The 24,428-nt window shown below is 37.2% G+C and overlaps 6 protein-coding genes across 7 annotated transcripts in view; 3 read left to right on the forward strand and 3 right to left on the reverse strand.

Annotated features, from left to right (window-relative positions):
- LOC129788554 (uncharacterized) overlaps positions 1-4,381 on the reverse strand; it is a 44,534-nt gene extending 40,153 nt beyond the window's left edge. Inside the window, exons 1-3 of the mRNA XM_055824734.1 lie at positions 4,298-4,381; positions 4,173-4,238; positions 3,715-3,875 (exon numbers count right to left, since the gene is read on the reverse strand). Of these exons, the coding sequence (XP_055680709.1) occupies positions 3,715-3,875; positions 4,173-4,238; positions 4,298-4,321 (251 nt within the window). The 5' untranslated portion in view covers positions 4,322-4,381. The remainder of the gene's footprint in view (positions 1-3,714; positions 3,876-4,172; positions 4,239-4,297) is intronic.
- LOC129788562 (probable cytochrome P450 6d5) lies at positions 856-3,925 on the forward strand. Its single transcript, XM_055824745.1, has 4 exons — positions 856-1,846; positions 1,912-2,145; positions 2,216-2,674; positions 3,683-3,925. Exons 1-3 carry the CDS (start codon positions 955-957, stop codon positions 2,656-2,658), a joined length of 1,569 nt encoding a protein of 522 aa, XP_055680720.1. The 5' UTR covers positions 856-954; the 3' UTR covers positions 2,659-2,674; positions 3,683-3,925.
- A 5,179-nt stretch (positions 4,382-9,560) lies between the features above and the next one.
- LOC129788556 (germ cell nuclear acidic protein-like) lies at positions 9,561-13,574 on the reverse strand. 2 transcript variants are annotated; one of them, XM_055824737.1, is made up of 3 exons: positions 13,373-13,574; positions 11,141-13,313; positions 9,561-10,203 (listed from the first exon to the last, which is right to left on the reverse strand). In XM_055824737.1, the coding sequence occupies exons 1-3, from the start codon at positions 13,437-13,439 to the stop codon at positions 9,693-9,695; spliced, it is 2,751 nt and encodes a 916-aa protein (XP_055680712.1). In that variant the 5' UTR covers positions 13,440-13,574; the 3' UTR covers positions 9,561-9,692. The 2 variants fall into 2 exon arrangements, with proteins under 2 accessions (XP_055680712.1, XP_055680713.1); XM_055824738.1 differs by having other exon boundaries at positions 13,443-13,572.
- LOC129788559 (transmembrane protein 201 homolog) lies at positions 13,572-17,532 on the forward strand. Its single transcript, XM_055824742.1, has 4 exons — positions 13,572-13,877; positions 13,951-14,068; positions 14,124-14,990; positions 16,205-17,532. Exons 1-4 carry the CDS (start codon positions 13,792-13,794, stop codon positions 17,306-17,308), a joined length of 2,175 nt encoding a protein of 724 aa, XP_055680717.1. The 5' UTR covers positions 13,572-13,791; the 3' UTR covers positions 17,309-17,532.
- A 133-nt stretch (positions 17,533-17,665) lies between these two features.
- Positions 17,666-19,708, forward strand: LOC129788561 (WW domain-binding protein 11). Its single transcript, XM_055824744.1, has 4 exons — positions 17,666-17,826; positions 17,889-18,014; positions 18,084-18,181; positions 18,249-19,708. Exons 1-4 carry the CDS (start codon positions 17,763-17,765, stop codon positions 19,596-19,598), a joined length of 1,638 nt encoding a protein of 545 aa, XP_055680719.1. The 5' UTR covers positions 17,666-17,762; the 3' UTR covers positions 19,599-19,708.
- A 2,936-nt stretch (positions 19,709-22,644) lies between these two features.
- The window catches only part of LOC129788570 (uncharacterized), a 32,705-nt gene continuing 30,921 nt past the window's right edge, over positions 22,645-24,428 (reverse strand). Inside the window, exon 5 of the mRNA XM_055824754.1 lies at positions 22,645-23,315. The gene's annotated coding sequence lies outside the window, so the exon portion shown is untranslated. The remainder of the gene's footprint in view (positions 23,316-24,428) is intronic.

Here is a 24,428-nt window from a genome sequence, read left to right on the forward strand (position 1 = left end):
TTGTTTTTGATTTTTGGCCCCCTAGCGGTCACTTTTGAAACTTCGGATGTTCTAGAGAGTTGTAGGGTTTGTTGAGATCTTTCATTTGACCCCGGGTTGATCAAAATCGGTCAAGCCGTTTTCGAGTTATGGTCGATTTTCGATGAAAAATTGTGGCGGCCATATTGACTAAACGGCTTGACCGATTTTCGAAAATGAGGTATCGTTGGAAAGGTCTTGATGGCCCCTACAACATACTAAAATTTCAGATTTTTAGCTATTACAGGGACTGAGATATTGGCAAAACAAAATTTTGAGGTTATTCAAAATGGCGGACGGTGGGGGGTAAAATTTGACGTCATAATCGGACGTCTTCCAGTCGACTTTTAAACTTTGCCGTTTACCGCAAGTCTCTATCTATTACCGTTCTCTTGCAATTTATGGTTGAACTACGGAAGGACGGCCGGCCGGCCGGCCGGAAAAATTTTTTTTTGGCGCATACTTTTTTTGGAATGTGGGGACCCTAATTCGTGCTCATCCCAAGTTTGAGCCCGATCTGACGACTTTCGATTTTGCTCGGTACACAAAAGCTGTGTCTGAAAGAAACACAGCTAAAAGATCCAAATAAAAATTTGAAGAAACGATCATTTTGCGAAATTCCGTGAGATCTGCTTGTCATTTCGGAGCCGCGAGTTATTTTGATAATATTATAAAAATTTTAGCTACCTCATTGAGTATTTTGCAGACAATGTTCGTAAATACCCATCATATCAGTTGATTACATTCAGCGTATTTCTCATTTCACCTCTCGCCCGATAACATAGCGCCTATACTTATCTAATCACGGCGGGTGATTTAAATAGATGCGTGCTTGCTGTAAATTTTACATTTGTTCACAAAAGTTCAAGGAAAACGGAAGTTCGTTACAGAAAAAAAAGAATTATAAATCAGAAAATAATTTTGAGTGAATAAAAAATGGTTTTTGGAGTATTTTTCGTGAGTTTTGTGTGTGCCACAATTGGAGTGATTTACCTGTACCTCAAGCGATCCTACAGGTACTGGGAGAAGCGCAATGTAACGTACATTAAGCCCACAGTTCCTTTTGGGAACATGAAGGATGTTTTACTGGGAAGAACTGATCTCGGTAGCATAATTCGTGATCTCTACAATCAATCCCGGGAGAAATTCTTTGGGATCTACATGATAAATCGCCCAGCTTTAATCATTCGTGATCCCGAACTCATCAAGGCGATCATGATTAAGGATTTTGATCATTTTGTTGATCGTGGAATTTTCGTTGATGAAGAAATGGATCCCATTTCGGGAAATTTATTCTCTCTCACCGGGCAAAAGTGGCACAAACTTCGCATTAAACTCACACCGACTTTCACGTCGGGAAAATTGCGTGCAATGTTCCCATCTGTGATGTCATCAGCGGAAAATATGCAGAAGCATCTGCTGAAGAATCTTAATAATCACAGTGAGGGCAATGTACATGAAGTGAGGGATTTAACGGCGAGATTCCTTACGGATTTAATTGCTTCCGTGGCATTTGGAATAAATGTGAATAGTATTGCGGATCCCAATGCGCATTTCCGGAAAATGGGTCAAAAAGCCCTTGCGCCAACCTTCAGGAATGGCATTGTGGTATTCCTGTCTTTTATGGCCCCAAAAGTTCTTGATTATCTTAAACTTAAGCAATTTGATGATGATGTGGAGAAGTTTATGGTTTCCATTGTGGAACAAACTGTTAAGCACCGGGAGAAGAACAACGTTGTCCGGGAGGACTTTATGCAGCTCCTCATTCAGCTGAGGAATAGTGGAACTGTGAAGGATGATGGTGATTGGAGTGCAGAGACTGTTGATAGTACGTTACATAATTTTTTTCGATAAGAAATTCTGGAATAATTCCACGATTTATTTTTTCATCAGAGCAAAAACAAACGATGACCTTCAATGAGATTGCAGCCCAGGCAGCTGTTTTCTTCCTTGCGGGCTTTGAAACCTCATCCTCAGTCATCTCCTTCTGCCTGTATGAACTTGCAAAGAATCCCGAAATGCAAGAACGTGCCTACAGGGAGATAAAGCAAGTCCTGGCAGACAATAATTGGGATTATTCCTACGAAGGATTGAAGCAGATGAAATATCTCGAATGCTGTATGGATGGTAAGCTCACACACAATATTAAGGCAGTGAATTTTTGATTTTTGAATAACCATTTTTCTGATTATCCTAGAAATCCTGCGAATCTATCCACCTGCCCCATCAATCATCCGAATCTGTACGAAGGACTACAAAATCCCCGAGACGAATGTAACAATTGAAAAGGGAACAAATATCTTCATCCCCATCTGGGGTCTCCAAAAGGATCCAAAATACTTTGAGAATCCCGAGAAATACAACCCTGAACGCTTCCTCCCCGTGAATTCCGACAAGAGAGTCCCATTCACCTATCTCCCATTCGGGGAAGGTCCCCGGAGTTGTATTGGAGCCCGTATGGGGCGCCTCAATGCCAAAGTTGGCCTAGCTGTACTCCTGCAGACATTCCGCTTTGAATTGGGCCCCACAATGGGACAAACACTCAAAATGGAAGCTAATCAGGTGCTTCTGCAGCCAGTTGATGGTATTAAGCTGCGTTTCATCCCACGGGAGCAAAGAGGGTTAGTCATTCAACTATGAATCAGTCCCCAAAGAGGTAACCAAATTTAATTTTTTAATTATCATAGGGCATTGTCAAAGACTCAAGAAAAGCGTGGTCATTTCCCGGAAAAGCGCTGGGAAATATACGAATTTTCACATTTTATGTCAAATCGGGTACAAACTTCTTTGATTTTTTTCTTAATTTCTAGTTATTCTAGAAAATTCTTTTCTGTGTCATATGAAAGCTATTTAAAGGCCTAACAATATATATTTAAACCATTTTCCTACGGTGGAAAACTCGCGAGATTTTCCGGCATTGAACTTTTCTTTCGCTTCCCATTTCTCCAATATTGAACGTGACCAATTTTAAAATATCTCATTTTGTAGCATTTTTAATTATCTTTCATTTGGTATAGCACTTGCAGGGAAAATCCGCTGGGAAAACTCACTACAGAATGATTTTCCAAAGTTAAGCACGTTTTCGCGTTGGAGAAAAAGAGATAGGCAATTTTTTTCTCTTTGATGTTTCCAGAATGTTCTAAGAATCCCCCTAGAAAAAAATTGTCCATCTCTTTTTCTCCAACGCGAAAACGTGCTTAACTTTGGAAAATCATTCTGTAGCGAGTTTTCCCAGCGGATTTTCCCTGCAAGTGCTATACCAAATGAAAGATAATTAAAAATGCTACAAAATGAGATATTTTAAAATTGGTCACGTTCAATATTGGAGAAATGGGAAGCGAAAGAAAAGTTCAATGCCGCAAAATCTCGCGAGTTTTCCACCGTAGGAAAATGGTTTAAATATATATTGTTAGGCCTTTAAATAGCTTTCATATGGCACAGAAAAGAATTTTCTAGAATAACTAGAAATTAAGAAAAAAAAATCAAAGAAGTTTGCACCCGATTTGACATAAAATGTGAAAATTCGTATATTTCCCAGCGCTTTTCCGGGAAATTGCCACGATTTTCTTGAGTCTTTAGTAATGCCCTACGATAATTTAAAAACAAAATTTGGTTACCTCTTTGGGGACTGATTCATACTAGAATGACTAACCCTCTTTGAAAGGATTTAAAGCAAAAATATAGAAGAGCACTTGCCTGTGAAAATCCAGCTTCAGCAAACTCTCAATCTCACTCTCAAACAGTTGAGCATTCCGTAGCCACTCTTCCAGCACATCAGTATCTCGGGTTACTTCCAACCCATCCATGGGTAGGGCTGTGTACTTTGCACGAAGACGTTTTACGGCAAATTGTTCACTCTGTGAGATAAATTGAGAGAATCCCATTAAAAATAAATTCTTATTAGCAACTTGAAGTTTGTAAACTTTTTGAATACACTTTTCCTTCCCGGAACGGTTTGATGTGTTCCCGGAAAGTACCATAAGTGCCTGGAAGTTCAGCAGGATGACTTCCAATTGTATCAGGATTTTGGCCCAAAGATGATATTAAGGATCAGCCGGGTGATGAAAAGGAAGTTCATAAGATCCCTTAGAAACTTCCTGATGCAATTGCAAGTCATCCTGCTGAACTTCCAGTGTGAAAAAGAAAATCCTCACCATGGCAGGAATTTGGCAACCATCCCAAGTAAGTTTCAGCTCCTCAAGTGGCTTCTTTTGCGTATTCTACAAGTAGAGAATATTGTTAGAATCAAATTGAATGTAATTATTGAATGGGACATTACAATAAAAGCGATATTCTTCATCATTTCCGGGATTCCTTCTCTTCCAAATCTTCCAAAACACTTCCACTTTTTCTCTAACCTCAATTTTGCACCACGCTGAAGTTATTCCAAAATTTTTTTGACAAATGCGACATCGTGGCTCATTATTTAGTCGACGATTCAAAACTTTAATAATAAAATTTGAACTAAACGAACTTTTTTTTTGCATTTCGACAAAATTCGTGATTTCCTTGTTTTTCCGCCAATTTTTTCTCACAAAACACGTTTTTGGCGCTTCTGTGATACTTACGGGTGCTCCAGGACCCCCGGGGAGCTCCTCCGTGCGGAATTTGGGCCCGCGGAAATTTTGACGGTTAGGTTACAAATTTGAAAATTTTGACGGTTGGGGATTTTACACGCACTTTTTTTTCCCGGAAATGCATTTTCGCGAACTTTTCAAACCAATGATGCCATTCGATGCGACGTCGCTTCCTGATTGCAAAAACTTACTTCCGGCCGGAAAACGCGAGAAAATTGCGAAAAACTGAAAAAGTGAGGGAGACGGACAGCAGGAAAATGCATCCATCTCATTTTCTCTTGAGCAAATAGTATCAAAAAGGGCGCCAAATTCAAAAAGTAGTCAAAAAAGCATGAATTTTATATGGGGGCGCTATGAAGGGGGGCTCTGGGGGGAAAATGAATGTAGTTGGTGAAAACCGCCTGATATCAGGAGTCTCTTTACCAAATTTCATCGCGATCGGACCAACGGTGTAGAAATGCATAGCTGTACAAACACGATATTTTAGAGAGATCTTTCTGTATTATATAGATAATTTTCTTTTGCATCGTTTGCATTTAATTAAGGATATTAATCTGTTTTCGATTAGGATTAGGTAGTCAATGAATAAAGAATAAGACAGTACGATGCAGCTCCTTTTAAAATCTGCAAGAAAATTATAATTTATTTCAATTAAATCCTTTCAAACATTTTTAAAAAAAATTCTCAATTTTTACCTCAAGAAAAGTAGAGAAGTTTACATGAATGAGTCCTGCAGCCTTAATTCCTCGTGGTTTCTGAGCTATTCGCATTATAAAGAGAAGATTCTGTTGCTCATCAACGGACATTTCGTACCATTTTGTAAGATAAATCGACGTTCCGATTTGTTCTGTATTCGCAACGAGAGTCTGTCCGAAGAGGCAATAAATAAATAATTCCCCAACAGTCAGTACAATAAGCATATAGAAGGTCCCTTCAAATTCTTCCTGAACAAGAGTTCCGTAGAAGAGGAAGCAGCAACAGATAAAACTTGAAAGGATTTGATTGAAGGAGAAAATTCGATAAATATCATCCAAAGTTTCGAGCATTTTGAGGACTTTAAGATGCTTCTTGTAAATCTCTCTTAGCACTGTTTTCTCATTCTTTATAGTATTGCTATCATTCAGATAAATCTCGGAAATTTCTGAGATTGTCTTCAATTCACAACGGAAATGGAGGCCGAATAAAATCACAAAATGATCACCAAAACATAGAACAAGCAAGAATAGTAGAAAAATAAAAAATTGAATGATCATATTGAGGGAGTAATGAAGGACAGGTGCATTAGAAAATATTGGCAAGTCGTACATGACAGGATACTGTACTCCAGGTATATTTAACAAATAAGCCAGAGCTATGGATTCAAAGAGAAAAAATACAGAAGTATAAGATCTGAAAAGAAAATTAATTTGATAAAAAGAAATTCTTTCTCCTGCAATAAAATAATAATTAAATACTCACACAAGAATAATTATTGTTAATTTAAAATTCTCCCTTAAATTCTTGTGATGAATCAGAAGGATTAATTCGCTGTAGTCCTTAGAATAGAGCTCCCCAATTTCCTCAAGAAGTGCCAAATATTGCTTCTTGTTGTAAATGAATGTAAAAGTCTTGGCAATTACCATGAAATGGATGATAAACCAGCATAAATTGTACGTCCACACAATTTTTATGACTGCATCATACGTTTTAATTACATTCTTTACATTGAAATAATAACTGATGATCATAATTGTAATGAATAATAAATTCCTCATGCGAAATCCATTGGATTGGTTGAAATAATCCAAATTGAAAAATTTTAGGCTTTTCACGAAGAAATTGTGAAGCTTCTGATAATTTTCCACGGCTCGTCTTTGATCCATCGCACGGAAGGAAGAATTTAAACTCGCTCCCTCATTTAGGGTTTCAATTTCTTTTATAATTTTTAATAGAGCCAAAAAGGAATTCAATTAAAGGGGAATTTAAAATATTAAAACATTAAATTGCTTAATGAACGGAAACCTTTTAAATTCCCATCTTGATTGTATTGATTTTACAATTATTTAAGCAATTATTTATTAATATTCCTATGTAAGATAACCCTTCTCAATTCTCAGTTTATATAGCTATTTTAGTAAAATTAGATAGGGGAATCTGGGGTCACATCGACTTCCCGAGTTGAAAAGAATCCTTTAAAATAAAAAAAATATTTTATAGAGCTCGGACCTTTTGATCGAACAAACAAACAAACGAATCTATGGTTGGACGGATACCCGAATGTCTCGCTCAAATATCCGATATCTATTTTATGAAAAAATTAGGATTTTTATAGATCGTTGAGTAATATATTTTTTGGTTAAAAAATACGTGAAACTTCTTTATCTTGAGGAGTAGTTTTTTACCTCGTTAAGGGGCTAAATAATTCAATTGCAAGAGTTTAAAAAATAAAATAAAAAATCTCTTTTCCGTTGAGATAATTACTTAATTTAAAACAAAGCTCTAGCTAGAGTACAAAACTTCTCTTCCAATAGACATGAAAATGATTTTTATTTCTTCTTTTAATTGTTTTAATTAATGTTCCCAAAAATATAACAAATCACCCCAATCTACCCTATTTAATGTGATTTCATAATTCCATTCATTCTGTCCTATTTTCTGTACCCTCTGACCTTTTATTGTTTTGCAATTAAAGGCTCTATTGGAATTTTTTTGAGAAATATTAAAGAATCATTGCATAAATTGAGGAATCAATAAGAAAAGAATTATTTAAAAAGACAGCGTTATTTTAAGAATTAAATCCATTTAAATTGTCAAGAAATAAATTTTTAACATTAAGAAGGGCCTAATTAAATCCAATTAAATCCTATCCACTTAATCCAATTAAATATTAATTGGATCCTAATTAACCCATTTAACTCGTTCCATTTAAGAATGATATAAAAGAAAGTAAAGCCTCAAGCGAGGATGTGAGTTTAGAATTTCTCTTATCAAAGATGGATCAAGCTCAAGCTGTTGAGAAGTATCGAAAGCTCCAAATTTATTTTGTGGATAGTCTCAAATTTTTTAATTTGGATTATTTTAATGTTTCCAAGAGATTTCGCCCAAGAAATTTATTCTTTATCATTGTCATGGTGATTAGTTATTATTTCAACATAGATAACGTTATGAAGACCTACAATGCCACCATAAAAATGGTTTGGACGTACAATTTATGTTGGTTCATCGTGCATTTCATGGTACTCGCGAAAACTTATACATTCGTCTTCAATAAAAGGCAATATTTGGCGCTTCTTGAGGAAATTGGGGAGCTTTATGCGACAAAGTACAGCAATCTTGTATTGATGATTCAACAGAAGAATTTAAAGAAAACCTATCGTCTTACAATTGCTGGTCTCGTGTGAGTAAAAAGCAATATAACTTTCTGTGAATTTTTTCCAAAAAAAGTTTCCAAATTAGCAATGAAATTAATCATCAGAATATTAGAAAGAATTAGAAAGGATTGAAAAGATTATTCTGCACAAAAACGACTAAAATGATCAAAGTATTTGCGAATATTAATATTTTAATTTTTATTAATTATAATTTTATTTCCCTTTCAGAGCTTACGCTACTTCATTATTTGGGGGAGAATTTGTAGCTTTATCTTACTACATAAACTTGCCAGGAGTATACTTTCCTGCACTCTACCACTTACCTTTGTACCCAGATCGTCCTCTTGTACACTACACCCTCAACATGATCATTCAGTTCATTATTTATTTTCTCGTGATCTCCATTTTAACATTTGGCGATAATTTTGTGATTTTCTTCGGCCTCCACTTTCGTTGTGAACTCAGAACGATCTCAGAATTAACACAGATTTATTTGGATAATAGTCTTGTTGTGGCAAATGAGAAATATTTGCTAAGAGAGATTTACAAAAAGCATCTTAAAGTCCTCAAAATGCTCGAAACTTTGGATGATATTTATCGGATTTTCTCATTCAATCAAATCCTTTCAAGTTTCATTTGCTGCTGTTTCCTCTTCTACGGAACTCTTGTTCAGGATCACTTCGAAGGGACATTTTATTTCTTCATCGTTCTCACGGTAGGAGAGCTTTTCGTTTATTGCCTCTTTGGGGAAACTCTTGTGGCAAATACAGAACAAATCGGAACGTCGATTTATCTCACAAAATGGTACGAAATGTCCGTTGAGGAGCAACAAAATCTCCTCTTTATAATGCGAATTGCCCAGAAGCCACGAGGGATTAAGGCTGCAGGACTCGTTGACATTAATTTCTCAACCTTTGTTGAGGTAAGAATTATTTGTAAAGAAAATATTTTCTATACAATTTATTTATAAAAGAATGAAAAAGGATATTTTTTGCAGGTTTTGAAAGGATCTGCATCTTACTGTGTCATTCTCTACAGCCTAACCACCTAAAAATGAAGATAATTTACCTATAAATTAATACTTGTTGCACTCTTAATAAATTCTTTTAATCACAAAAAAATAAAAGAAGAAAATTTCTTGATCTTGGAACTGTAGAACTGGAGGATGGAAATAAAATCGAAATATTTAATTTAGATTTTAATTTGAATCGCTTTAAATCAACTTTCCTAAAAGAAAAATCTGGAGTTTAATTAAGAGCCTCAATTTCCTTTATTTATTAAGACACAATTAAAACTAATTGCAGTCATTGTAGAAATTTTAATTAATTACAGGAATTTCCAGAACGAACCCCTTTCTATTAATTTTTTAATCGATCATCAAAGATAACCATTTTATCTAATATCTAACAATGAGTTTTTTAAGGAAATTTTTTTAAAGAGAGCAGAGACTTCCTTTAAGACTTTTCTGAGAATTTTGGGAGTAACCCTTCTTCAAAAAATATTCGAAATTAATTCGATGAGAATAAAGAAAAAAAAACTTTTTTAATGTTCTTATAAAAAAGATCTTTAATACTCATTTGATACACAAAATATTCTTTCGAGAATTAAAACATTCTTTTTATTGCAAAATATTCTTTAATAAAAAAATAATTAAAGAATATCTTTTTTTTTTACAAAATCTTACATTAATAATTTTTTTTATGTGAAAAGTCTTTTTAATATTTTCGAAAAAGAAAAATAATTCCTTCTAATTTTTGAGATTAATCTTTGTAAATTCCTGACTCAGAATTTTCATTGTTTCTGCATGTGTTGTCTGAGGCGTCTTGAAAATTTTGTACTTCTCCTTCACGAACTTTGCAAAGCCATTTGGCTCACGCACGGGCGTTTGAATCACCTGCCCGTCTTTTGTCTTCTTATTGAGGAACACCTGAATGGCACCTTTGCAGTATTTGCACTGAATATTCTCCACTTTCTTCGTCTTTGAGTGCATTTTGGTCTTTGCCCCACACCCCACGCATTCATACGTGTACTTGTACTCAATGTCATAGTCATGGGACACGGTGATCTTCGGCAGTTCCGGGAAGATCTTATTTGCCTGCATAGCCCACTTTTTCCAATTCACCGCATGCCCCTTCTTTTCCCCATCCAACGTCCACGCAGCTGCGTGACAGAGTTCGTGGACAAGTGTGCACCGGAGGCGATCAGCACTCGTGAGAACCTTCTCACTCAGCTCAATCTCCGAGAGCTTTGTGCCATTTCTGGAATAAAAATTTATTTTATCAAAAAAAAAATTCTTCTGTGGAAAGAAGAATGCTTTTACAACGTAATTCTATTTTCCTGTAAAAGTTACGGAAAAGGATTTCAATCGACAATTTCGTAACATTTGTTAAACAGGAAATTCCGTAAAGTCTTGGTTCACATATTTCTGTTACCTTTACAGAATTTTTCTTTTTATTAATCTGAATCTAATACTATGCAATTTTCTATTTAATTTTCTACAGTAAAATTTCGTTACAACATCCGTTGAACGGATTTTTGCTGAAGGAGCCCCAAAATATGAAAATAATTAAATTTCTAATTAATATTTAATATAAATTGTATTCTGTTGCGCCCTGCATAGGGGGGCGCCACAAGGGGGTTCTGGTCAACTCCCCCAGTAACCTCAACCCTCGTTCTCACTCTAAACTACAGAGCACTTCACACTCATAGCCATCCCCGCAGAAGGCTGAGCTCCGATTAAATCTACTCTCATCATCACTCTCTACATTCTCTTGTGGATTCTCATATTCTCTCTCGCCTATTTGAGGGTTTGTAACCTGGGAGCAGAAGACCGTCGCCAAGGAGTGGGCAGCCGTTACAGTTACCGCCAATCTAAGGGTACTCACTCTATGAGCAGGTTAATATTCGCTGGATAGCGAGTCGCTAATTTCACTAAAAATTCTGTAAACTTGTCTTACTTTGCAGTAACTTTAGCGGAATTTCTTGTTAAGTAGTTACTAAATTTCCTGTTATTTCATTAGTTTTTTGTTACGGAGAATTCTGTTTCAAAGACAGAAAAATTAATTGTTACGGTATTTCCTGTAAACAATTGAATATTTTCTGTTTGAATTTTCAGTTAGCATATCGGAAAATTCATTACTCATAACTTAAGTCAAATTCCGTAGCAAGTTGCGGGAAAAACGATTTACTGTGTACCTTTGCATGTTTGTGCATCGTCCTGCTGTTGTGAGAAGCTTCTTATTCCATTTAATTGGAACATTTAATTTATTCTCAAAGATTTCGCCATTGAAGCGCCTGTATAGCTCAAGAGCGAGTTCCCCTTTGAGGGAGCGATAGTTCTCCCGGAAATTGAGCGCTTCCGGATGGGATAGTTGCCGTGGAGTCGTTGGATTGAGTGAATACAGGAATCCGTAGCATTTTTTCTCATTTTTCTGCTGCACAAAAAACGGCGACACCACCTCCGGGGCCAAATCCTTCTTCCGGGGCTTTGGGGTTACCTTCTTCACCGAATCGAGCTTCTTATTGACAGGTTTGGGTGTCTTTGTGGGCATTGCCCATGCAGGGAGAGGAGAAATCATTTCATTGAGACTCTTCTCCTTTAGCGCCGCCTTCCTTTCACCCTCATCATCATTCACGGGGAAATCATCTTCGAGATTGTAGAGTTTCCGCGAGAAGAGCTTCCTCTTTGTCGTTGGCAGTGCTCGTGCGCCATCATCAAGGATCTTGTCCTTTGGCGTGCAGGGATTTACCTCCTCATTTTGTGGCTCCTTCGGTGGTTTATTCTCAAAGAAGGTATTTTCACTGTCACTTGAGGCATTTTGTGTGAATTCCAAGTCATCGCGTTTCCGTAAATTCCTTCTCCTCTTCCCGGGCTTCTTCTTTGTTGGCTTCTGCACAGGGGAGGAGTCACATGAGGTGGCGGAGGAGCTTTCTACATCTTCACTACTCATCTTCCAGGAATTATCTGATGATTCCGACGGAGCATTGTCCTCAGATTCAGTGTCTGAATCACAGATTTTAAGGAATTTCCTGTACTTTGGTTCATTCTTCGATGGTTCCTTCTTTGCAGGAGTTTTCTGCTTCCCTGCCTTCTCAGGATACTTTGAAGATGAAGCAATTGGCGCTGGAGGTGCTTTTCTCTCTACGTCCACATTGAATCTCGTTGATTCCAAATCCGTTGGGAGATTTCTAAAGAATTTGTTGTAGTTGGTGGCACGTTTCTCATCCACTGGCTTCTTCTTCTTCTTCTTAATGGAATCCAAGACTTCCTTAGTTTTCCACGAATCTCCATAAGCTTCAGTGAGGATACTCTCCATATGTTGATCAAGTTCAATTCCATCCTCCTCCTGATCTTTCTCTTCAGAGCTTTCTTTTGCTTCTGCCTCCTTTGCAGGAGCTTCAGCCCCTCCGTCATCATCGCTACTTGATGTCACCTCTTCCTCCTCAATTTGAATGTTAATCCGAATCTTTGCGGAAATATTTACAGTTTGGGATTTATCGGACTTCCCTTCACGCACTGAGGGTTCTCCTTTCTCAATCCCTGAATCACTCTTGAGATCATTTTGGGCTTCATCATCCGTTTCCGGGAGTTCAACGGCATCTTCTTCAACCCGCAGGAGGCTTTCCCGGATTTCACTGCTTTCCGGAACAAGGAGTCTATTTGTGGAGTAGTGTGGTGAGAGGGTGGCATTGAGAGATGGGATTTTATCAAAGAATTCATTCAGTCTATTCTCAGCCGTGCTTGTGATGCTTCCCTTCTCCGTGGTGAGTTGGCTAATAACAGGGATGGAGTCTTTCAACGGCAGCTCATTGCTGGAATCCAGGACGATTACCTCTGGAGTAGCATCCACTACTTCATCTGATTCTTCATCTTCCTCGTCCTCCTCATTGTCTTCACTGCTGATGCAAACAATTGAGGGATTTGATGCATCTTCCTGGTCTTCCTTGATGTTCATTTGCTTCATCATCTCCCTGGATAAGCTGAGCGAACTTTCCGGGTCATCTTGGGCAGCCAAATCGAGATGGAAGGATGGCATATCCTGAGTCCTGAGATCATCATTAATCACTTCCTGCGTTGGAATCCCAAGTTCCCGCATTCCCTGCTTCACCTTCTCCACGGATTTCATCACATTCTCCCGGGAATCTCTCTTGGGCGGTGACACAATCCCCAGCTTGGACATTTGTGTGTCCAAATCACTGCAATGGGTATCATCTCTACTCACATCTTTGTCACTCTCGTCATCCGTTAAGAAACTCCCTCCAGATCCCTCCTCATTCTCCCTTGGGAACAGAACTCTCTGCACAGGATTGGCCATCACAATCTCCTGAACAGCTTCCACAGGTTTCCGGAGCGCCAATTTGCTGAATTCTGTGAGAAAATTAACAAAAATTATTTTCTCTTCCCCAAAAGTTTGTCAACAAATTTACTTTTTCCCACGGTTACTGGTACTTTTGATGGATCCACACTTGTTAGTATTTTGTATTTCGCGTCCATTACCTTTTCTCGTGCAACAATCCCTCAATTTAAGCCGGAAAAACCCTTGAAAATGGAGATTTTTCACCCTTTTGCGGATTTTTTCGGTTGGCGTAAACAAAAAAAAGCCGTTTTGTGCGTTTCGCCAACTAGATCAGCGGGCACCGCAAACTGCCCGAGATTTCAAAAGGAAGACGAAGAAGAAAATGTACCGAAGAACACCCGAAGTGGTACCGAAAAACACCCGAAGGCGCCTCCGCCATAAAAATGTGTGGAGAAAATAAAATTCTCTCAAAAAGTTTCCCGAAAAAAGTGTGAAAATCAGGAATTTCCTTGAAAATTTGTGGGCAAGAGAAAAGTGTTTGATTTAGCAATGTTTAGTGGTGCCATAAGTGGATGGAATTTATTTGTAATATTTGAGATTGGGATAGTTTTCGTGGTTCTAACCTACAAACTCAGGTGAAATTCTACAGGCAAAATGCCGGCAAAATTTGGAAATTGCTAATTTTCTCCCTTTTCCCCCGTCATGCAGGAAGAAATTTCCAGCGAGAGTGAATTGCTGGTTTTGCAATACAAACACCAGTGTACCGTATTTGCTGAGAAATTCGTGGACTTGTGAGAAATGTGACCAATACAATGGCTTCAGTCCGGTAAGGATTGTCCGGGAGTTCCTTTTTGGGCAGAAATTGAGTGTTTTCATTGCAGGATGGGGGCTACAATCGGGATGTTCCAGCGCAGTACTGCACAAAGTTGAATTGGAGCCCAATTAGGGGGCGCAGAGGGGGCTCCGTGAAGTCATCCGCCCTCTCATCCGTTCAGAGCTCCCCATCTAATGGCCTCTGCGATATCTGCAATCGCAATCAATGCCTCAAAGTGCAGCAATTGGCCTCCTTTGTGCCCCAGAATGAACGAACATTCAACGAGGAAGTTGAGGTGTACCGGAAGCACCTCGATGAAGCCTACGCTCTGTGCAGGGATTGCGAAGGAGTCCTCCGGAGGCAGCTAAATCGCGTCAAGAGGAAGGTTCTGGGACTAAAATTGACCAAAGCTGCCCTCATTCTCGCATCGAAAACCCCCATCGTCAGCACGGGAGATAAAAATTCGTCTCCGCTGTACAGCATTGCCACCCACACTGCCGTTGCACTGGGAGGATTAAATTTCATCCGAGTGTGTCAAAATGTGAAATTCAGCGAAATTCTTCCTGCACTGAATCTCCCAGCATTGGCAATTGAGTACACCGAGAGCCTCTTCCTCCACTTTGCCGCAGTTCTCAGCATCTTCACGGCCATTGGGAAGTACTTCATCAGCACTTTGGGCCTCTCCGGGCACCTCCTCACGCCCCTCTTTGCAATCTTCAATCCAACAAATACTCCCGATGCTGATGCAGCTCTCGAAGATTTCTTTGCTGACATCTCCACTCTCCACCTCATGGGGGTCGCAATTTCCCTCTGGATTCTCTGGCAGAGTGATTCGGGGAATCAAAATAAGGCTATTGTGATGTTCCTGGCATGGAGTGCAAGTATGTGTGATACGTTCATTGAGGAAAAATCCATCCTCATCGATGGGATCTTTGTAAGTTTTATTTTTTCTTTAAATTTTCTAGTTAAAAAAAAGATTTTTCGTGTGGTTTGCGGTGGGATTTGAACTCGCGATACTTGCGGATGTGTGAAGATTTTTTTTTCAAGGGAATGCATGGCAATTAGAACCTCTCGGCTAAATTCAAGGCTAATTTGATTTTAGAAGAAATTTTTTATTTGAAATTTTGCCAAATGGATGGTTAAGCTAAACACTTATATGAATCTTTTTTTTACACAATGTGATTAAATTAAAATTAATTCAAAGTTAAAAAATAGGGAAAATTTAGGTATTAGAAATGTTCAAAGGGGATTGATTGATATTTTTTTTGATTTTTAGTTAATCATTTAACGCCTTTAAGCTTTCAAATAGGCATTTTCCTTTCTTTTTTGAACATTTTTTTTTAAATTAAAAATTCCTTGATTTTCGTGGTTAATTTAATCTGAATTGGAAAAAATTCTTTTGGGTTTTTCTTGTACATTTTACGTCTATAAAAAAAAAATAATTATAAGGATTCGGAGACTGTTAAAATAATAGAAAAAACTTCGAAAGAATCACAGCTAAAAAACTTTAGAAAAAATATCTTCCAAAGCTTAATTTCTTCTCTAAAAATTTCAATTTGAATTAAAAGTAACCAAAAATTTTTTTTTCTTAAATCCAATCCACTGAATCAGCTTCAAACTTTAAAGGATTAAAAAAAAAGTCCTTAATGCTATCTTTAATATTTCATTTTTTCAAGAAAATCATGACATTTTCAAAATTTTTGTTTAAAAAAAAATTACCTAGAAAACAAATTGTGCCAGTAATTGATCAATTATAGAACTCAATATTCAGTCAATGTAGATTTGCATAATTGGTCAATTTTTGATAAAACAAAATTGACTGACTCAATTGACTTATCAATTATTGATCAATATGATTGATTCGATCATGAATGAACATTGTTGGCCCAATAATTTGTTTACTGGACTAGGATTCAAGTTTTAAAATATATTTCTGATGTGATAAGAGTGTTTTATCCTTTCGGAAGGATCATGCAGACTCAGGTAGATTTTTTTTAAATTACAAAAGGGATCCATTTCCGGAAGGACAAAGCATCATTCTCTCCTCAGTTAGAAAGTTTAGTAGAGGTTTCTTAAGTAAAAAACTGCTCAGAATTTCCCCTAAAATTTGCTCTTAAAACGTTAATTTTTCTTTCCTCCCACGCGCAGTTGTTCCTTTCAGCGGTAACATTCATTGCATCTTTTTGCAATCTAAACGACAGCGCGGGTAGTTCGCGCAATATTGTTGACATGGGAAAGACTTTTCATCGCTTATATGCGGACTGTAGTGATTCGGAAGAAGATGAGACAACTGGTGATTCAGAGGAATTGGAAAGGAGTACTGTGATGAGTCGTGAGAATGGGATAAAGTATCCCCTGCGGAAGTTTATGGCTAATTATCATTCAGCTTCCGTATCGCCAAAGCAGCAGCAACAGCGTAGCCCAGAGAGTCTCAATGAGACTTCTTATCACACGGTTAATGGGAGTTTTGGGCGGAATTTTGGGGAAATTGATGGACGCATGAGTAGGAATAGTGTTTATTCACAGCGAAGTCCCCACAGATTTGGGGATTGTACGCTAAAGCCAGCGCATTCACAGGGGAATCTCTCTGTGCTCAATGATACGTTTTACAGCTTTGACAATAGAAGTCAATTCAGTGAGATGAATTCGACTCTCTGTGATTTCCGGACGGTACGTGCGCTGCCAACGGAGGAATTTAATTCGGCCATTGGGAAGTTGCGAATTGATGACACGGCTGGTGGGAGTGGTGTCATGATGCCCAATGCTAGTGAGAATTTGTGGCAACGGACAAGCCCTCAGCCGAGAGTGTCAAATTTCATCTTAGCCCATGCGAAGGTTTCCCCAAAGAGTGGTGGACAGAATTCCTGGGTTGCTGGTGGCTTCTGGAGTGGATCACCGGTTAAAAAGCCCCTCATACGGAGTCATTTCCTCAATACTGCCGCCGCCCCGCTTGAGGACTTTGAGCAAATGGAAACGCGCTCATCGTCCCTTTCGTCGGGATTTGAGTCGAGACCGAGTTCCGTGCACGACACCATTGGAACGCAGAATAATTCACGCGAAAGTTCCGTCTGTGGGGATCCGGAAGTGACGTTTGCCTTCTCGGAGCCACTCCCGCAGAGAAATTTCAACTGCAACGGCATTGGGAAGATCCTCAATGGCAGCAAGAAGAACGATCGCCCAATGCCGGTGTTTCCCATCATCAACTCCACCACTCAGACGTTCATTCATCCCTCGAAATTTGATAGGAATTAACAACAAACTTATATAATTTATAATCATAAAACTGCCACATTTTTTGTTATTTTTTCTTTCTTTTTGAAATTATTATGGACTTTTGGATTTATCTTTGATGGGGGCTCCCTCCCCCCTTTATTAATGTAAATAATAACTATGACTTTATTTAGCTAAAAAAAATAAAAGAAATAAGAAGAAATGTTTTCTGTGAAGTAAATCAAATAAAGAACGAATTTATTAAATAATTTGTTTTCTTTTTATATTAATTTTTATTTTGATTGATTGCAATATCTGTAAATTTTTGAAATTGCAAAGAGTTTGAGTTGAGCAAAATGGTCGTTAATTTCAAAAAATTTCTCAAAGTTTCAAAAAATTGTCGCTGTGTGGCGCTGGCGCATGATTTGTTTTGATTTTTCTCGGCTCCTGAAAAGAAAAAGAATTTCCTCGATTTTTCCGTGAAAAACCCGCAAAAATGGGACGAAGATCAATAAATACCACCAAGAGTGGGAAGTACATGAATCCCACAGATCAAGCACGTGAGTACCCGGCTCCCAAATCCCTTTTTTCCAGGGTTTTTGATGCATTTTCTCGTGCCCAGGAAAGGAAGCCCGGAAGAAGGAGCTGAAGAAGAACAAGAAGCAGCGTCAAATGGTCCGGGCTGCTGTTCTCAAGGGGAAGGATCCATCGCAGATAATCGAGGAGATGGAGAAAATTGATGAAATGGGTGAGAAGAGGAAGAATTCTGCTTTTCTTGTACGTTTGAGGAATGATTCCGGATGTTTGTTTTTTGCAGAGTACAACGTATTCCAGCCATCACCCCTCAATGAAAAGGTTCTCAAGGAGAAGAGGAAGAAGCTAAAGGAGACTTTTGACAGAGTTATGAGGCTCTATGTAAGGATAAACCTCAAGATTCTTCAAAGAAATTGATTTTATTCAACAAGAATTAATTCTTTTTCAGCACACGGATGATCCGGAACTGTGGGCTGAGCTGAAGCGAAAGGAGGTGGATTATGAGAAGAGGAGGAATAAGAAAGTTCAGTACTATGAGAGTGTCAAACATGCCCAATCAGTGCAAATTGATGACATTCCCCTGCCACAAATGGCTGCTGAATCCGCCGCACCAGCTACCCCATCTCAGGGCAGTGGAGGAGGTGCCTTTGGTGGTGGCCAGGGGCGTATTCCATTGCCACCTGTGTCAGCCCAAGCACCACCCTTTGTGCCCAATGTCCAGCAGAGTATCCTGAAAAAGCCCTCGGAGAAGGGAGATGAAAAATCCGGACATAAAGTGAAGAAAGATCCTCCAGGATGCCCTCCGGGTCCTTCGCCGAACTTGCTGGACATGCGGGAACTCGATGAGGACTACGATGAGGAACCACGACCGAAGAAAATAAAAACAATCCGATTTTCCGATGAACCACGAGTGAAGGAGAAGCCACCAGTGGAGGATTCAGGTAGAGGAGGAGGTGGAGCTCCTGAGGATGATTCCCACAACAAACCAACGTCAATTCAGCAAAGGATACTTGCACTTTCGGGGCAGAATATTGATGAATTCATGAAGGAAATGGAGAGTGTGCAGAAGAAAAAGGAACAGGAGAAGAGTGGAGAAGCGGATGTACTGCCAGAAGAGAAAGGAACTGAGAGCAAGGCAGCAGCTGAGAGTGAGAAGGATATTGCGAAGGCATCATCAGCAAATCCCCCAATGCTTCATCCTCCGGGGATTGCCCTTCCGGGTGGACCACCTCCGCCACCAATGGGTCTCCCTCCTGCACAGAATATGCTCTTCCGGCCACCTCCCTTGCGACCTGGAATGCCCGGAATGGGTGGAATAAGAATGCCACCGGGTCCCCCACCAGGACGCCCCGGATTACCTCCTGGTCCTCCACCGGGAATGCCCCCACGGCTGGGTATCCGTATGCCACCGGGGCCACCGCCGGGAATGCCTCCGCGTCACGGCAAAGGGCATCACCATCAGAATATCCTCTCAGCTGGACCACAGCTTGTCTCCAAGGATCCCAAGAGTGCCACCATCACAGCCAAGCCACAAATTCGCAATCTCAGCGCCGACGTGACGAGATTCCTTCCTGCAGCTCTGCGTGGGAAGCGCGAAGAGAAGCAGAAATCCCGATCTCAGCACCAGCAGCAGCCGCAGTACTCACACTTTGTGCAGAATCGCATTCCGCCAGATCAGGTGCAGCACCCTGGTACGGTGGCAGCCCCAACAGGAGGCGCAGCAGCAGCACAGAAGAAAGGACCCACAAAGGACGATGCTTACATGCAATTCATGAAGGAGATGCAGGGATTGCTCTAAGGGCGCATGAATGGGTACAAAACGCCCTTTTGGGTGGGAATTGTGTAAAGAGGGAAAATCCGGAAAAGAATAGTCGTTGTCGCAATAAAGGTACGTCTTGTTCTCCTTCTTATATCTTGTTTTATTCAATTTTTCCTGTTCTGGCGTACAAAGAAAATGTACTACCTAAGAAGCAGTCAAGGCGATGGAAAAGCTGGGAAATGCCGGAAAATGCCACAGAAATTCTGAATTAAAATTAAAAAAAAAACTACAAAATTCTTTTCAATTTACAAAAGTTTCAAGGAGACTGTAAAGTTTTCCTTTTTTTTTTGAAAGTTCTTTAATTTTTTGCAGCAATAATTTATCTTCCTTTACCTGCCAGAAAGTTAAGGAACAAAAAGTTTCTGTCACTAGAGTCTAGAACTTTCAGAATAATAAATAAAAAATTATATTCTTTCCTTTCAAATTCAATGAATTTTTAAGGTTTTCTCCTTTCTTTGACTAAAATACAATTAAATTGTGACTAGAGAGATGAATTTATTTGACTTAAAATTCATCAAAACTAACCCTTGTTAACTAAGCTTAACTTTCCGTTTTAGCTTTACTTTTTCCCTAAATTAAAAAATTATTTATTTAATAAAATATCGCTTTTAGAAAGAAGAGACTATTCATCCAACTAACCGGCTAACTTTTTAGCTGAACATTTAACTTAATTTGACCAAATTCTGACTATGTAGCACAGGGGGCGAATAACTATTGCGTTTCAGCCAAAAATATGTCTAAACTTCAAGGAAAAAATTGAAAATTCTTATTTTTTGGAGTTGAAACTTCCCTTTGGTACATATCGATCAGGCTCATCGACGAACCTGCGGGTATGGGATGACCCAAAAATCCATTCAGATTTGCTCTAAAATCAACAGGAGAGTCAGAAAATGCAAAAAACTGATTTTAGGCAAAAATATGTCTAAACTTCAAGGAAAAAATTGAAAATTCTTATTTTTTGGAGTTGAAACTTCCCTTTGGTACATATCGATCAGGCTCATCGACGAACCTGCGGGTACGGGATGACCCAAAAATCCATTCAGATTTGCTCTAAAATCAACAGGAGAGTCAGAAAATGCAAAAAACTGATTTTAGGCAAAAATAAGTCTAAACTTCAAGGAAAAAATTGAAAATTCTTATTTTTCGTATTTGAAACTTCCCTTTGGTACATATCAATCAGGCTCATCGACGAACCTGCGGGTACGGGATGACCCAAAAATCTATTCAGATTTGCTCTAAAATCAACAGGAGAGCCAGAAAATGCGAAAAACTGATTTTAGCCAAAAATATGTCTAAACTTTAAGGAAAAAGTGTTCAGAAGGAAAACTTTAAATTTATTAAGAAAAAACTCAAGATATTTCCTTAAGCAAAATTTAAGTTTTCTCAAGTCAGATTGAATTGGGCTTACTTATTTTATTACTAGTTTATTTATTTTTATTTTATTAATTTTATTACTTTAAACAAACTTTATCCTTTAAATTGAATTATTTATTTGATCAATTTCTTATTTGTTTCTCTTTTTTTGTTCTTAAATTAATGAATAATTCCAAAAACAATCTCTTAGCCAAAGTAATCAATTCAATTCATTAATGTACTTGAGCACGTACATTTTGCACTTGTGGGAAATATAAACTGTATGAAGAGAGGAAGAGCTGCAAGTTTAAATTTATTTGATTTCGTGCCAAGCAGACAAGCTGATAAAGTTATTCTTTATTTGATTTCACATGAGAAAAAAATCAATTTTTAGGGCTTTATTATATGATTTTTTGTGATTTCTCCGTGAAGAATTGAAAAAAAAAATGAATTTGAAGGAAAACTAGGGCAATTGTTGACACAAGTTGACGCCAAAAGGGAGCTTTCTAACATAATTCTATTGTGCTTTTCAACATGAGCTCTTGTAGTACAGAGGATATAAAAATAATTTGCTAAAGGATAATAAAAAAATCCAATTTAATGCGACTATTGTTGCCTTTTCTTCACAATGTTCAGTACATTGTGGAAATAATTTAATTTGGATAAAAATAAAGCTTTTCTCTCTGATATCAATTAAATCATGTGGTCAATAGGGTATGATATAAAGATAAACATTTTGGGAATTTAATAATTAGAATCCTTTACATTTTGATTGAACCAATTTCCGTTTGGGATCTCTATCTCTCCTTCAGCGTCTAGCCGGCAGCAGGAGGTTAAAATAAATTGATTTGGTACCTATATGTATGTAGCTATTATTGCTGTCTAAATGGGAAGGTTGGGGAAAGGAAAAGGCACAATGTTGGGAAAAAGTCTTTTACAGGCAATCACGTTTAAGTAAATAGCCATGTTAGAGGAAAAAGGAACATTTCTGTTTGCCTTCATCAAACATTTCTCTCGTCTCTGTAGAATCTTGAGATTTGTTTTTCTTTTTCTTTTTTTGAGGAGTAATATTCGTGAAAGAGTTGAGTTTTGAAACCAAGAAAAGAAAATCAAATTGACTTCGTTTTGGGGGAAATGGGAAAATATTTACAAAATACTTTCATAAAATTATTTTGAAACTTTTTTTTTGACTGAACTTTTACCTGGAAAAGCTCCAAAAAAGCTATAAAATTATTGCTTTTGTTTAAATTTGTGTGCATTCAATGACAAGTTTTCCACTCAAATTGTTTAATTTTTGGAAAACTTTTCCAGGAAAACTTTTACAAATAAAATGAATTGATAAATTGGTTAAATTTGATGCGGAGAAAAGTTAAATATTGACATGAAAATAGGTCCAAAAAAATTGAGTACAAAGTCCTCAAAACAAATTGAACTCTACAATAGAGATGGGAAAGTTCTCAAATCGCCCCAAGGGGTTAGAATGAATTTCTCAAATAAACCTCAAACCGACACCGCAGCTCACAATGTGAATGAGGGAGCTTTTTAGTCGTAAAAATAATCTTCATCTCATTACGAATTTTATGACTCAATTTGCATATTTGTTCTCAATTTTTATGAAGAACAAAAAAAGCAGAAAAGAAGTAAAAGAGAGAGAAGAAGAAACTCCTCGTTGTATGATTCTGAATTTCAATGTTTTGTATTTTCAATAAAATTCTTTTTTATACAATTACATTGCATTCCCTAATGGTACATTTTCCGCCTTCCGATTCATCTGCAAGAACAACATACTTCTAACACATTTTATTTCTTTTTGCATGCACTTTCCTACTCAAAAAAATAATTCCTCTGCGTGGAAAAGCTTTTCTTTTCCTCCCACATTTATTTACTCTTTGAACATAAAATCCCATTTTATGTTCTCAGAAGCTCCATGGTCTACGTTAAACAGTAGGACATCTACGTATGTTTATATTGGACATATATTGGTATAATATACTATCATCCTTAACATAATAAGTAGATTTTCTTTCATATTTTATGTTACATGAAATTGAATGAAATTATTTCTCATTTACACAAAAAGATTATTTTTCTCATAAAAAAAATAAGATAAATAATTTTTTTTATTAAATATTCTCTTAGAGATTTTTTTTGGTATGCTTTGAGCATTTAATGCACATCATTGTAAAGAAAATGTGGCTTTAATTCTATACAATTTAATGGGAAAAATTAAATTACTTGTAGTTTAATTATTATAAAATCTCATCAATCATGTCTTTGGTCCAAAATCTATGTGAAAATTTCGATGCAGCATCTTCTTCTTTTTGGGGATTCTCTCTCGTTAATCTGAAAGTACAATAAGAAATGTAAATTACTGATGAGAATTTTCTGAGAAATCTTCATGAGAAAATTGTCTTTTTGTATAAAATTTATTGATTGATTATGATGAGTCTCGTTGAAAGAATTTAAAGGAGTTTATGCATTTTATGTACTTATTGGTTTATGGTATACTTGGAAGATTATTTTTTTTACTGTTCCATTTGGGGAAATTTTAAAAAGAAAAACTAAAAGATTTTTTAAATTAATAAAAATTACTGCAATTTATTTTGATCTTATTTTACGTATTTTTTCATAAAGCATATGCTTTAGTGCTGCAATTGATTCACAGTAAATCAAAAAATAACTAGAAATTACATTTTTAATTTTTAAAGACCTTTTTATATGATCTATTAATTGATTCTGAGGAATAAAATAATCGGAATTGCACTGAAACGGTAAGATAGTTTGTATATTTTGCTTGGTATCCTAAGTCATGTTTGGTGAAAAGAATATTTACTGTAAAATCAAAAAAAAAAAACAATATTTTTTCTTTAATTTAATAATTTACAGATTTACTGTTACTCAAAAATGTATCTAGACCTAATCATTTGCAGCTTTGGCAGCATTGAAGCTTATGTAGCAGAAGCTTAACTACAAAAGCCATAAAATAATCGCCATCTTTATCTGATTTATATACGAATGAAAAGTAAAGGTTTTAGTCTCAAAATTCTGCATAATCTCTCTCCACGTTTGAGTAGGACTTTTCTTGATTGACACGTGGTTAATATTTTATCCTGCATATAGCTTCAAATCTGCATAAACTCCTTCATGAAAGGGGTATCTTGAAAGCTTTCTACAATGAAAACAAAAAATGTGAAAAATCTACAAAAAAAACTTCGAAATATCTAAGCTCCAGTTCTTTTCAAATATTTTCATATATGTATTTCATTCAATTTTATTATTGTACGGTTTGCAATGCTCCTTCTTCTCCTTATGGGAAGGAGAAGAAATGCATAAAATTTCTTCGGAACGTTCACATTGGATGTCGTTGAAATTGGATTCAATGGAAAGAATTTTTTTTTCTGTATAAAAACGAATTAAATTCAATTCATAAATTTTATGAATTCCTTTTTGCATAAA

This window comes from Lutzomyia longipalpis, chromosome 2, assembly GCF_024334085.1.
Source record: "Lutzomyia longipalpis isolate SR_M1_2022 chromosome 2, ASM2433408v1".
In the NCBI taxonomy this organism is placed as follows: Eukaryota; Metazoa; Arthropoda; class Insecta; order Diptera; family Psychodidae; genus Lutzomyia; species Lutzomyia longipalpis.